This window comes from Hyaena hyaena, unplaced genomic scaffold, assembly GCF_003009895.1.
Source record: "Hyaena hyaena isolate Hyena2069 unplaced genomic scaffold, ASM300989v1 scaffold_770, whole genome shotgun sequence".
In the NCBI taxonomy this organism is placed as follows: domain Eukaryota; kingdom Metazoa; phylum Chordata; class Mammalia; order Carnivora; family Hyaenidae; genus Hyaena; species Hyaena hyaena.
In genome coordinates, this window is record NW_024081405.1 from 393,645 (window position 1) to 408,156 (window position 14,512).

The 14,512-nt window shown below is 38.5% G+C and overlaps 1 protein-coding gene across 1 annotated transcript in view; it reads right to left on the reverse strand.

The window, feature by feature from the left end:
• Positions 1 to 13,469, reverse strand: part of ACTR10 (actin related protein 10) — a 28,119-nt gene extending 14,650 nt beyond the window's left edge. The window contains exons 1-7 of the mRNA XM_039218694.1: positions 13,307 to 13,469; positions 10,369 to 10,441; positions 7,118 to 7,200; positions 6,220 to 6,328; positions 3,642 to 3,749; positions 1,299 to 1,366; positions 969 to 1,048 (exon numbers count right to left, since the gene is read on the reverse strand). Of these exons, the coding sequence (XP_039074625.1) occupies positions 969 to 1,048; positions 1,299 to 1,366; positions 3,642 to 3,749; positions 6,220 to 6,328; positions 7,118 to 7,200; positions 10,369 to 10,441; positions 13,307 to 13,383 (598 nt within the window). The 5' untranslated portion in view covers positions 13,384 to 13,469. The remainder of the gene's footprint in view (positions 1 to 968; positions 1,049 to 1,298; positions 1,367 to 3,641; positions 3,750 to 6,219; positions 6,329 to 7,117; positions 7,201 to 10,368; positions 10,442 to 13,306) is intronic.
• Between the last annotated feature and the right edge of the window lie 1,043 nt (positions 13,470 to 14,512).

Here is a 14,512-nt window from a genome sequence, read left to right on the forward strand (position 1 = left end):
AGGAACAACGAGGGTCTACTTTACAATCTGTTTTCAGATGTTCAGTGATATATATGATAGAGAAAAAGATAGGAGATTAAAAAGAGATTTCTGAGGGAGAACTGAAAGGATTTTTAACTCCCAGTTTTCTAAAATGGGAGATAAGGAAGATGTCATCTTTATCTGATAACAATTGGTTGAAATGAATTTGGAAGAAGAGATAATTTGTTCACCTTTGGAAGGTCTTAAATGCTAGGTACCTAAACATGCCTAGTTTACATCTAATAATCAGTTGGAAAGTTAGAAAGGTCAGGCCCAATGATACATTTGAGAATCAACAGCATATTGATGTAGCTGAAGTTAATGGAAATAGATGAAATCACTGCTAAAAACCAGTAGGGAAAAAAAAAGGAATAAGAAAACAGATCCCTAGGGAAATACCAGTAGAGAAAACAAAAATAGGGGAAACCAAGGAACACCTGGAGAAATAACAGAACATCTAAAGGAAGAGAGTCCTGAACACCAAGGGAAGTAATAATAACAAGAGTATATGACAGGAGCACCTGGGTGGCTCAGGTGGTTGGGAGGCTGACTCGGTTTTGGCTTCGGTCATGATCTTGCGGTTCATGAGTTCGAGCCCCATGTCAACTCTGTGCCAGCGGCATGAAGCCTGCTTGGGTTTCTGTTTCTCTCTCTCTCTCTCTTTCTCTCTCCCCCCCAACTTGTCTCTCTGCCCCTCTCCCCCCCCAAAAAAAACGAGTGTATGATAATCCACAATGCCCCAAGTTCTAGAAAGTATGACTAAAATTAAATTCTTGGACTTGGTGATTAAGAGGTTAAGAATAACCTTATAATTGGAGCAATGTCATCAGAGTGATGTGAGGGAAAAGAGAGTAACTATACAATGGGGTTAAAAAAAAAAAAACAATAGGAGTTAAAGAATGAAAAGGGAATGTAAACCAGTCTTAAATAGTTGAAAATGGTTTTACCCATCACGGAGGGAAGGCTCTGTTCTTTAGCAGCACCTGTGTCAACAGTACATTGTTCCAGGAGTTGACTTTCCAACTCTCTGAAGGTTAAAAAACAAAAAAGTTACTGGAATTAAAATATTGCACTTGATATCTTCTCTTATTTAATACTTTTACTACATCACAGTAGTTATAATGCTTTACACAAAAGTGGTTTTATCCTTAAAAGGTAAATCCATTAAAGGCTGAGAAGGGAATGAATAACATTAAATGTTTATCTACCTTCTATTGATCACTGTCAAAATACTGTGGTACAGGTGAAGCAAATGTGCTAAATCCCAAGAAACTTACTTGTGAAGAGCTTTTCCTCCTAGAGGGAGTGCTCCCCAACAATTCAGTACTGGGATCCCTTCATATATCTATAGGGTAGTCAAGGATGTAACCATTTTAGGAGATCAGACGTGGTTTCCTTGGTATTTTCCTTACCTTCTGCATATTAAGTCAGCTTTGGTAATAGGTTCTCAATATTTTTAAAAGATCTACAAAAAAATCAGTCTTTTTTCATATTTTTCTCCAAAGACAAAGGTTAAACACACACACACAAACACACACACACACACGCTCTCACAGAATTCATTAGTTACAACTGAGGTGTTCAATATAGTAAGTACTGGCCTGGCCACATGTGGCTACGGAGCACTTGAAATGCGGCCAGTATGAATGAGATGTGCTGTAAGAACACACTCAATACCAAATTTAGAAGACGTAACACACACATACAAAAAGCCCTATAAAATGTCTCATTAGAATTTTTAGTTTATGTGGAACTAATATTTTGAATATATTGGGTTAAATAAAATACAGTAACTTCATCTTTCACTTGCACTTTTAAAAATGTAGCTATTAGAAAAGTTTTATTTTATTTTTAAATATTTTTATTTATTTCTAGAAGAGAGAGAGACAGAGCGAGCAGGGGAAGGTCAGAGAGAGAGGGAGACAGACTCTGAAATAGGCTCCAGGCTCTGAGCTGGCAGTCAGCACAGAGCCCGACGCAGGGCTTGAATCCACGAACCGCGATATCATGACCTAAGTGAAAGTCGGACGCTTAACCGACTAAGCCACCCAGGTGCCCCGCTATTAGAAAAGTTTTAAATTACATATATGTCTCACATTGTATTCCTATTAGAGCTGAGAGGAGAATGGACAATACTGTACTGAAGATTTGCTACCTTATTTTCCATATTGTTTTTGCTCATGTCTGTAAGTATAATATTTACAAAAAAGAAAAGAGTATATTGGTAAGAGCACTGGCTTTGGAAATAAACATGGGTTATATACCTTAGCGATATGCTTATATGACCTGCAGTCAACTATCTATCCCAACTTTGCATCTTCTCATTTATGTAATAAGTAAAATACTTACGTTGCAGGGTTGTTACAAGATTTAAACACAAAATACCTTATATTTAAAAAGCTCTTACCAAGGTGCCTCGGTGGCTTAGTTAAGCAACTGACTCTTGGTTTCAGCTCAGGTCATGATCTCATAGTTCATGTGTTTGAGCGCCACGCCCCACAATGGATTCTGCACTGACAGTGTGGAGCCTGCCTAGGATTCCCTCTCTCCCTTCTCCGTCTTGTGCATATTCTCTCTCTCTCAAAATAAATAAACTTAAAAAAATTTTTTTAATTAGAAAAAGATAAATAGAAAGATACTACCTAATTTAGTTCTTTAGGAGCTACTGATTCTTGATTTCACGCCCACAAGTATTTCTTCTAATAAATACATATGTAGATCTCAAAACTGCCCAAGAATCATGGATTTATGTACTTCAACCTCCATTTCAATGGAGCCATGCGCACTGTGACATTTCTAACAACCTTTGCCTATACTCTGCTTACATGCTTCTAATGACAAGGAATGCACCAGTGTATTCAGTCTCTGGTTCCATTCTGGGACAGCTTGAATTACTAAGAAATTCCTCCCAATGGTGACTGATACAAAAACTAGAGCATTTGAGGAGCAAGTGATTACATGCCAGATCGTATGCTAAATACTTCACATACATTATCCCATTCAAGTCACACAGTACCCCTCCGTAAGGTGGAAATATTTTAATTCTCATCTCATAGAGAAGAGAACTAAGGCCCAAAGAGATTACCTGACTAACATCATATAACTAGTAAGAAGCACAGCTAAGATTTACCACTTACGAATTTGATTCCAAACCCAAAATCATAAACCCTATGTGCTACTGCCTCTGTAATAGTTTCTAGAAATAGAAACAGAAGAAAACGTACTCATTTCCTCAGAGTAAGTCCTTCAGCTATCTGAAGGCAGATTTCATGTTTTTTTCTTGATTTAACTTTCTCATTTCAGTTTCTCAAATTACTCTTTGTATGATCTTTTCTCAGAACTTGACTAAGATAGTGAAGTCCTATGACACATCCTAATTAGCTGATGTTCCTCTTAAAAACTGAACATGATATTCAAGAGGTCTGATCTCTGGAGTATATACTGGGACCAAGTCATAATGGTAATTTCGATAAAATTTAAGTCTCATCACAATCCTGTGACATTTTTCCATGTGGGAATTCGTATTTGTATATGGTAACCCAAAACACCACTCGTAAGAAGCCCAATTATGTTAAAGTAAAGTAAAAGCTGTGAAATAAGCTGCTTGACGAAAAAGATACAGGTAACACCAGGCTCTCCCGATATCCACAATCCAGGACCATGGCTGAGTTTATTCCAAGTGTCAGAAGAGCCATTAGATGACTTGGGGCAAGCAGGACAGATGGAACCTGGGAAAGGGCAAACCCAGAATAACAATTACAACAACAAAACCTCAAGTATTAGGAGTTAAAGGTGTTTCTCTTATATTTCAAATATACCTGAAAAAATTCACAGTAATAACATATTAATGATAGCTCTTCAACCATTTTATGGCTAGTTTGTTGATTTGTCTGAATTTACACAATCATCAAACTATACCTTAATAAATAAAAACACTCCTTAAATCCTCTAAGTTGTTTTTATTCCAAATGACAATTATGAAGCATTTTTATTGATTCCTGCTCCCTCTCTTTTGGAGGGAAAAATCAAAGGGATAAAGAAGACGTACAGAAACATAAATATGAAGGAAGATGCTAAATTTAAAAAATAAAGAGATGCCTCTGCTATCAAAATGAAAAATCAAGAAAAAGATTCTTTTTAATTTTTTTAATTTAACTTATTTTTATGTTTAATTTTATATTTGAGAGAGGGAGAGATACAGAGAGACAGAGCATGAGGAGGTGCAGAGAGATGGAGACAGAATCTGAAGTAAGCTCCAGGCTCCGTCTGAGCTGTCAGCACAGAGCCTGACATGGGGTTCAAACTCCCAAGCAGTGAAATCATGATTCGAGCCAAAGTCGGACACTTAACTGGCTGAGCCACCCAGGCACCCCAAGAAAAAAATTGCTGATTATCTTTATTCACAAAGTTTGTAATATGAATTCTATTTTTATTTATTTTCTAAAAAATTTCACTCTCTCTCTTTCTGTCAGTACAGAGCCTGCCACAGGGATCAAGTTCATGAACCATGAGACCATGACCTGAGCTGAAATCAAGAGTTGGACACTTAACTGACTGAACCACCCGGACGCCCCTGAACTCTATTTCTAAAACATAATATAGCAGTTAAAATTAAATTTAAGATCTAGAAAAATTCTTTGCTCTGTGTGACATTTTTCAGTGAGAATTTGCCAGATCTGGTGATACTTCAAATATTAGGTAAATGTTCAATCAAAATATGAAAGTCCTCATAACCAAATGCTAAAAAAAAAAAAAAAAATGGCTGTATTTCTCTTATCTAAGTAGATACAGCAGATTTCCAGCCACATACAAGATAAGGATACCAACACAAACACACCTAAAGCTCTAAATATAAATATAGAGACTCATCTGTTTTTATTTATTTAATTGCTGATGCTGCTTCCTGCTTTGTTTTCTATATGGCAAACCAAATCCCTAAGTTTATGACATCAGTAAGCACAGGAGGATACGTAACCTATTTCTCTCTGCCTGTCTTACTAAGCTATAACTTAGAAATATGAACTGTCCTTTACTGATAAAGGATTGCGATTTTTGATATATTTTGAGCTCACTAGAATATATGAAAAATACATTTTTACATGCTTAATTTCTTTTTTCTTTTAATTTTTAGAGAGAGAGAGTGCAAGCAGGGGAGAGTGGCAAAGACAGAATCTTAAGCAGGCTCTGTGCTCAGTACAGAGCCCAACACTGGACTCAATCCCACGACCCTGGAATTGTGATTTGAGCCAAAATCAAGAGTCCAATGTTCAACTTACTGAGCTACTCAGGCACCCCCAATTTCTCACACATTATACATGTTTTTCTACTATCTTCTAGTTTCCCTTGTTGAAAAGCCTAAAAGTCTAACGTAAAATTTTCAAAAAACTGAGTAATAAGGATTCTGGCCTACTATGAAATGTAATCATCTTTAACCATAATTTTGGTTTTTAAATAATCTTGACTTCTATAAAATGAAAGCTGTAAGTAATATTATCACATGTCAAGATTGAGAGTCATTCCTAGCACTGCACACTTACTGTAAGGGAGACATTATTTGAATATTTGATAATAATAAGAATCTTTTTTTATATAATAGGAACTTAAAGGCTATTATGAAAGAACTGAAGAATTTACAGCAGTCAGCATAATAATGGAAACTGGAAAGACCTTGATAAAACACATCATAAGTTCTACAGTAAAGAATTTATGTTTTAATTCTAAAAAAGTCCCCTAACATAAAAACCTATATTAAAAACAAATATCAAGAAGAAGAAATCTTCAGTTATCTAAGTATTAGATGAAATACTGATTACATGTGAAATAACCATACAAAGAAAAGAAAATAAATGGTCAATTTGAAGTGACTTGAGTGTACTCTCATCTGGTTTCTCAAATGGATTGTGTAGTATATACAATGCAGGAAATTAAATGAGGATCTTTCAGTTTAAGCTTTAGTACATACAAAAAACAACAGGGGTGCCTGAGTGGCTCAGTCAGTTAAGCATCCAACTTTGGCTCAGGTCATGATATCACAGTTTGCGGGTTCAAGCCCTGTGTTGGGCTCTGTGTTGACAGCTCAGGGCACGGAGCCTGCTTCGGATTCTGTGTCTCCCTCTCTCTCTGCCCCTCCCCTGCACACACACTCTCTCAAAATAAACATTTAAAAAATTAAAAAGAAACAACATGAAAATTAGGTACCTCAAAATACTTGAAAAGAACACGAGTGAGGGTCTCTCTGAAGTGGGAAGGACATAATACCGACTCGATAACCACAACTCGGCGGTCTCTAGGATTCACCAATAGATGCCTGGAAGGTAACAGTTTTTATTTATAAAAGTAATTAAAATTTTGTATTTATTTTGGCACATGATGGAAGTTTGTTAAGAACAGAAAGACATCTTCATTTTATTACCTAGCAAAGATAACATTCCTGATCTCTTAATACATGCTGTGCACTGTGTCAGGATCTTTATATCTATTAATGCAATCATCCCAGAAAACAAAAGTTACAGCCTAGTCTGAATACACACTTGAACCGCTAAAAAGATTTTTTTTCTTTTTTTAGGTTACAAAAGTAATATATGCTCATAAAACTCCAAATAAAATAGAAGTTTTTAATTTGGAAAGTAGAAATACTTTATACTTCCACTACCCAGAAACCACCACTTAGAGCAGTCTGTATACATTCATTTATTGTCTATGTGTTTGCATGTATTTTAACAGAAGTATTTATTCCATAGATGTTGTTTTGCGACTTGCTTTTTTCAAATATCAACATATCTAAGACACCTTTTGTATTACTACATATAAATACAGAAATCTTTTTTAATGTCTATAAAGTGTTTCACTATATGGATATATAATACTTTAATTATCCAACCTCTTTTATAAATGAACATTTGTTTTCAGTATCTCCTTACGCTTGCCAATTATCTAGTCTTCAAATATATATTGGAAAAGCTTGAAAATAAACAAGTAAAAATGGTAATGGAAGCCAACTCTTTTTTGCACCAGATGTAACACAACCAAATATCACTATGGTATTAGGAAAATCTAATCACAAAAGCTGGGGGAAAAAAATACAACTACATCTTACCTGAAATACAGTATGTGGATGAATTCCTTTAGGTAGGAATACAATTCTTCTGTATTGATATTATACTGAACAACTTTGATAGGCTAAAAAAAATTAAAATCATTTATTAACTTATAATAACCAAATAATCTCAAATTAAAATATGCTTATTTATTCTAATGCATTTTCCTATAATAAATCAAAAGTATTATATTGAGAGTAAATGCAAACATTAAATATAAATTAATCACTTAAATTAGGAATCTTTAAGAACTGGCCCATCTAAGAAGGCAGAACTTTTGGTGTGCAGGGATAAAAGTATGCGTTCACAAGCAAAGAGCTATGCTCACTTGCATTTGTCCTCTGTATGGACTTACCATTTTGCCAGGACTGACAGAAATCAGCACTGATTAAAAAGTATCAAAAGCTTCCTCAGACACTCCAGACTTGGTCCAGTCCCTGCAAGTCGCTCTCAAAGCACTGACACTTTCCCGTTTTTTAACATCACCTCACTTAATTACTTGTAAAATGTCTACCTTCCCATTAGACCACCCAGTCTAAGAGCCAAGAACTGTTTCTGGTCTATGATACATCCTCCCTTAATTAACACATACCAGGCACAAAGTACATGCTCATAAATATGTGTGGTAAGCATGAGAACATACAATATTAGCACTAAAACAGTACAGGCAAATACTCCCAAACCGTGAGTGCTGAGTCAACACCAATACATAACAATGGCTTCAATTAAGATCCTCAGGAAGCTGTTAAGTACACTGATGTATCACTGGCAGACCTCTATTTACTCTTTTAATGACAAGACCATTAGCCCAGCTAATTTCATGATTTTATGTAGCTTAAAAAAGGTTCGAAACCGTGTATGGCTCATTAGAGATTAATATTCACAGAGATTTGTCTTTTGATGAAGATAAAAGCTGAAAGCACTGGGGTGCCTGGGTGGCTCGGTTGAGTGTCAGACTTCGGCTTGGGTCATGATTGCACGATTTGCAAGTTTGAGCCCCACATCAGGCTCACTGCTTTAGATCCTCTGTTCCCCCTCTCTCTGCCCCTTCCCCACTTGTGTTCTCTCTCTCTCTCATAAACAAACAAAAAAAAAAAAAAAAAAAAAGCTGAGAGCAGTAAGAAAAGTGTCAATGAGAATGTTAAAGTTCTCAGTCCAGTCAGGAATCTATCTAGTAACTTATCAAGTATCACATTAAAATCAATTATTATAAAGCAAAACAACATAAAAAGTGAATAGAAAGGAACTTCCATGACATTTTGAATACCACACCACAAGTATCTATTATATTAACGCTTATCCAAGGATTTGCAGAAAATTTTGCGATCAATAAATTGATTCCCTAATCAAGCATAATTAAAAAGCCTTCTGAATCAATGTATTTCATATTGATCTTAATGATGCATCTCAATACCAAATACAAATTAATGTACTAACCTATTCTGCTACAATATGTGCTTTTATAAAACCAAATATGATCATATCCCATTGTTGAATAAGGGAATAATGTCTGCATAACATGCAATTTGTATTATGATTGCTACTAGTTCATGTTAGGCAAGAGGAGCTAGAATTATGATAACAGTTATTAAGTTTTATCAAGAGAGTTGTCGCCTCAGTAACCACACAGGCAGGCATCCTTTCAGATCTATTTTTCCAAAGCTTAAATGATTTTCTGTACCGGAGCTCCCTTTCCCGAGCAGACCCTTTCATGACTCTTTATTGGGCTGCATTTCCTCTTGATTCCACCTTAATAACAGCCCCATAGGCTTACAACTCCCTTCCATATGCACTTTCTGAACACCCACTGACCAACATTTTCAAGCCATCATTTCATTTTATTTTTAATATCTCTGAGAGAGCCTCCAGCCACTCTCAGTTGCAAGTCAAAGCTGTTCCAATTTTTTCTTGAGGGATCAATTATTATTTTGCAAAGTTACATGGGTTTTATATGGTCTGCCTCAGCCCTGTTTTTCCCATTTGTGATCAAAGGGAAGTTTTTCAGGAATGCAAATATTAAGTTAGGGCAGGAGCATCTGTATTTGACTTTAATGGGTGTATTCTATGGCAGGCAAAATTATTCTTCCTCTTGTTCCATAATTCCTAATCTGTCAAATTAGCTTTGGAAGGAAACTTTTAAAATGAAATAAAGATTCAAAAAATTTTTCTTGGAATACAGTCATAAGTTATATATTTAGCACTGTTCTACTCAATCTTTTTTTTTTTTTAATATTTTTTTATTTATTTCTAGGAGAGAAAGAGAGAGAGAGAGAGACAGCATGAGCAGGGGAAGGTCAGAGAGAGGGTGATACAGACTCCGAAACAGGCTCCAGGTTCCGAGCTGGCAGTTAGCATAGAGCTCGACACGGGGCTTGAACCTACGAACCATGAGATCATGACCTAAGCGAAAGTCAGACGCTTAACCAACTAAGCCACCCAGGCGCCCCTGTTCTACTCAATCTTACTTGAAGTCACATTAAAAAATACTTTACAGGGGCACATGGGTGACTCAGTCGGTTTGGGTAAGCATCCAACTCTTGATTTCAACTCAGGTCATGATCTCATCATGGTTTGTGAGATCATGTCCCACATTGGGTTCTGTGCTTACAGGGCAAAACCTACTTGGGATTCTGGGATTCTCACTCTTCCTCTCTCTCTCTGTCCCTCCCTGCTCAGGTGTGCGGGTTCTCTGACTCTCTCTCTCAAAATAATAAACATTTTTAAATTTTTTAAAAAATGTTAATGTTCGTTTATTTTTGAGAGAAAGAGAGAGAGAGAGAGAGTGATCAGGGGAGGAGCAAAGAGAAAGGGAGACACAGAATCTGAAGCAGGCTCCAGGCTGCCAGCACAGAGCCCGATGTGGGGCTTGAACTCATGACCCATGAGATCATGACCTGAGCCAAAGTCAGATACTTACTCGACTGAGCCACCCAGGCACCCCAATAAGCATTTTTTAAAAATATTTTACAGGGGCGCCTGGGTGGCTCAGTTGGTTAAGCATCTGACTTCATCTCAGGTCATGATCTCATGGTTTGTGGGTTTGAGCCCCGCGTCAGGCTCTGTGCTGACAGCTAGCTCAGAGCCTGGAGCCTGTTTCTGATTTTGTGTCTCTCTCTCTCTCTGACCCTTCCCTGCTCATGCTGTCTGTCTGTCTGTCTCTCTCTCAGAAATAAAAATAAATAGAAAATAAAAACATTAAAAATATTTTACAATATAGCATTTGTTTTGCTAAATTGTTGAAAAAAAATACCTTAGGCAAGCCAGCTTTTTTTACCACACTAGGAATTATGCATCTTGGACCAGTTTCTCCAGCAAATCCACACCTGCAAATATATAGAAAATTGAAACATTCAACTTATTGTAACATTCTTTCTGTGTGTTTGTTACAGAAACAAGTTTTTCTGCCTTTGTTTCAAAGCAGTGGTCACAAAAAACATATGGAAACATCTCTGATGAATTCATAGGGACAAAGAAACTGAGAAGAAATTAATACCATCCAATCCATTACTGTGTATTACAGGTAAAAATATGTTTCAAATTAGTGATACTGTAAACCAGTATACATACTATTTCAGATTTTCAGATCAGTATGTACTTTTTTTTAGTTTTAAATTTTACCTAGGGTGTCTAGGTGGTTCAGTCAGTTAAACATCTAACTCATGATTTCAGCTCAGATCATTAGTTCATAGTTCATGCTCACCGCATGGAGCCTCCTTGGGATTCTCCCTCTCTCTGCCCTTCCCCTGATCTCTCTCAAAATAAATAAACAAACTTTTTTTAAAAAATAAATTTTACCTTAGTTTCAGGCGGCATATCTTTATAGCCCTGGATTTCTACCACATTATGTGTGAATGAAATCACATAATGTGTGAATGAAATCACATAATATAGTAGAAATCCAGTGTTATAATTATGAGTTACTCATAATTCCATCATTCTAATATTATTAGATTCCATACTGATGTGTTTGCTTTTGGTCTATTTTTTTTTTTAATGTTTTTAATGTTTGTTTATTTTTGAGAGAGAGAAAGAGAAAGTGAGGGGCAGGGAGGGGCAGAGAGAGGGAGACAGAATCTGAAGCAGGCTCCAGACTCTGAGCTGTCAGCACAGAGTCCGACGCAGGGCTTGAACACACAAACTGCGAGATCATGACCTGAGCTGAAGTTGAATGCTAAACTAACAGAGCCACCCAGGCGCCTCTGGTCTACTTTTTTTACACTATGCATATCTGACATAATCACACTGCGCACACATCATGAACTCATACAATAAGCTTCTGCCCGTATTATTATAATCTTCACTGTTATTTTAAAACTGTATATTTCATTCTCTTATCATTTATTTATTTATATTTATTTTTGAGAGACAAAACGCAAGCAGGGTAGGGCAGAGAGAGATTTGGGAGATAAAGAATCCAAAGCAGACTCCAGGCTCTGAGCTGTCAGCACAAGCCAGATGTGGGGCTCAAACCCATGAACTGTGAGATCATGACCTGAGCTGAATTCGGATTCTTAACCGACTGTGGCACCCAGGAGCCCCTATTTCATCTTAAAATTTAAAAAAAAAATTTTTTTAATTAAAAAAAAAGATTCTCCTGAGTTCTTAGGTATTTTCATGTATGTTTCATGTTAGTATAACAAAGCTTTTTCAAAAATGCTGCTAAAAATTATTACCATGTACGTTTAGTTTTAACATTATCTCTTCTTGTCCCATCTAGTTTTCAGTACTGCTCTATCCCCAAATAGTTCTTTCTGTCTTCTACTAGTCACATCATGTTTACTTACACCAGTACTCCTCAAATTCCCCAGGATGCAACAACCCACTGGTTGATTTCAATTCCTTTCTTTTACTTCAGAAATTCACCTTATCACCCTCCTGTTGTCTTTGTCAATTATCACCTTCCTGTATAGTAGCTTTCTGCTTCTCATTTCTTCATAGCCAGAGTAATTATCTGTGGGTGTCAGCCTCAAGGTATTTAGTATTTATTATGCTGTTAAAACCTTTAAAATAAGAAAACATAGGGATGCCTGGGTGGCTCAGTCAGTTGAGCGTCTGACTTTGACTCAGGTCATGATCTCCCCTTTTGTGGGTTCGAGTCCCGCGTAGGGCTCTGTGCTGACAGCTCAGAGCCTGGAGCCTGCTTCAGATTCTGTCTCCCCCTCTCTCTACCCCTCCCATGCTCATGCTCTGTCTCTCTCTCTCAATAATAAATGTTAAGTTTTTGTAAAAAAATAAGAAAACATAAATAAAGATCTTGCATAGAACACTAAAAATGTCATGGACCGATAACTGTTTAATCCAGTTCTGGAACACCTGAGGTCTAATTCTTAAATAGGCAGTTCTGACCACTTACTCAACAATTATTAAACACCTGCTATAGATTTGGCAATGTTCAGATATATATGAAGATTTTCAGATGTTTCTACTTCAAATATCTGTATGAGGCAATTCTGGCTGTTACTTTCCTCTCTTGAACCTAGTACAAGGGCTCTCAACCTGAAGTCCAAGGACCACTGTGATGGTGGACAAGCTCTGAAACCGTATGCAAATATTTTAAGGTTTGTAGGTCTGTGGTTTCCTTTCTGTCGTCAAAGGGATCTGCGCTATCCAAAAGATTGAAAACTTAACACTCTAGTGTTTACAAATTACCTTTATACAGGTCAAATTTCCTAATCTAAGACTTTGGAGTCGGGAGGGCGGTGAGGGGGACGGTGCAACAAACGATCTCGAGTCTTACCTACAGGGTTTCACCTCTTTGTTTATGTGTGCAGTCTCTCTAACTTGACTCCCTACTCTTAGGGAACGATGACTCTGTCTTGTACTTGAATTTCCAGTACCAACAGCCGCTCCATTCAATAAATGTCTACGTTACAGTTCGGCTGCTACCTTCCCAAGCAAACAAGACCGGGATAAGGGTCTAAGCCATCGCTGTCATCCCCTGCATGCAAGACACCAGCGGGAAGACAATTCTCCCGAACCTTCCTGGGCCTAAGAGTCAGAACCGCATCCTCGGGATTCGCATCCCCCATGTTGAAAATAAGTAATACGGGCCGTCGTCCCTCGCGGAGGTGCGGGAGGGAAAAGTGGAGACCCGGCGACCTGCCCTGCGAGCCTGGGAGGACTCGGGCCGATCCTCGACCACCCGCCCTCCCCCGGGGACGACCGCAGCCAGCGCCGCCGCCACTCACTTGGTAAAAGCCTCTCCTAGGTCTATCACGACTGCCGTTTTCTCCCCGCCGCTCCCCAGGCCTTCATACAGAGGCATGGTAATAAGGAGAACAGTCCCGAGGAGAGCACAGCCCCAAGACCGACCAGCTCCGGCTCTCGGAGGGGCGGGACCGAAGCGACAATGCGCAGGCGTGGCGACGGCGGGGACCTCGAGTGGCCGCGGCGCTCCGGGCCCGGGCTGTCCCGGGCTGTGCCTCACTCCACGTCGGATTCAAATCCTCCAATCCGTCCCCGTCTCCGGTACTAAGTTAGAAGAAACACGGGCGGCCGCGGACCGGGGAGCGGGATGAGCAAAATGCCGAAGCGATCAGGCGCGCCGGGCACCCCGAGGGGGGCGGAGGGAACGGGGTCCTTCCCACCGGCCACGCCCTCAAATAGCGCCCGGGGCGGAGGCTTCCCAGGCTCCGCTGCCGAGCTGGGGGGCGTCGCTGGTCTCTAGGTGCCGGCGGATGAGCACAGGAAAAAACAACAAACCCAAAACCTTGATTTGTGCTGTCTTGGGGCAAAATTTGTTGAGCCAGGTGTTTTGCCTATCGTTTATGCTTCGCAGAAAATAATGAGAATCAGTGTTATCTTCTTACCTGTGCCAACTGAAGCTCAAAGAGATTAAGTAACTTAAAATCTTTTTGGTAGTCATTCCGCTGAAAGTGTTCATTTTAATCCGAAATAAAGCAAGGAAAGTAGTATCTACGAATCTCTATGCAGGGACAGACAGGGTAGTTTAATGAAGGAACATTGAACCGAGGGTTTCTGTTTACTCAAAAACTGAGGAGCTGTGTAATCCGAGGAAAGTTGGTCAATCTTTCTGTGCCAGTACGGGCACACAGTTGGAATTGTATAACATGGAGGTGTTTCCCTTTTAAGGGTTAAGGCTGTACAATGCAAAAGGTTAGACGATGTAATTCATGTAGAATTCACTGCCCAGTGATCCTCCTGAAAGCAGATTGCCAGGGGGCAGAGGATGACGTTGGAATTGTGATAGGGAAGGAAGCTTCAAAAAGGCTGGGAAAGGATGAAGCATTTGGCTTCACAGGGTCAGAGTGAAGAGGATGCTTCACTCGGGATGAAATTCTGTTTCTTCTGCCACCTTCTATATAATTTCTAATCCTTCTGATGATCTGTTTTCTAACCTGTAAACTTTACTGCTACTTCACAAGGTATTTGTG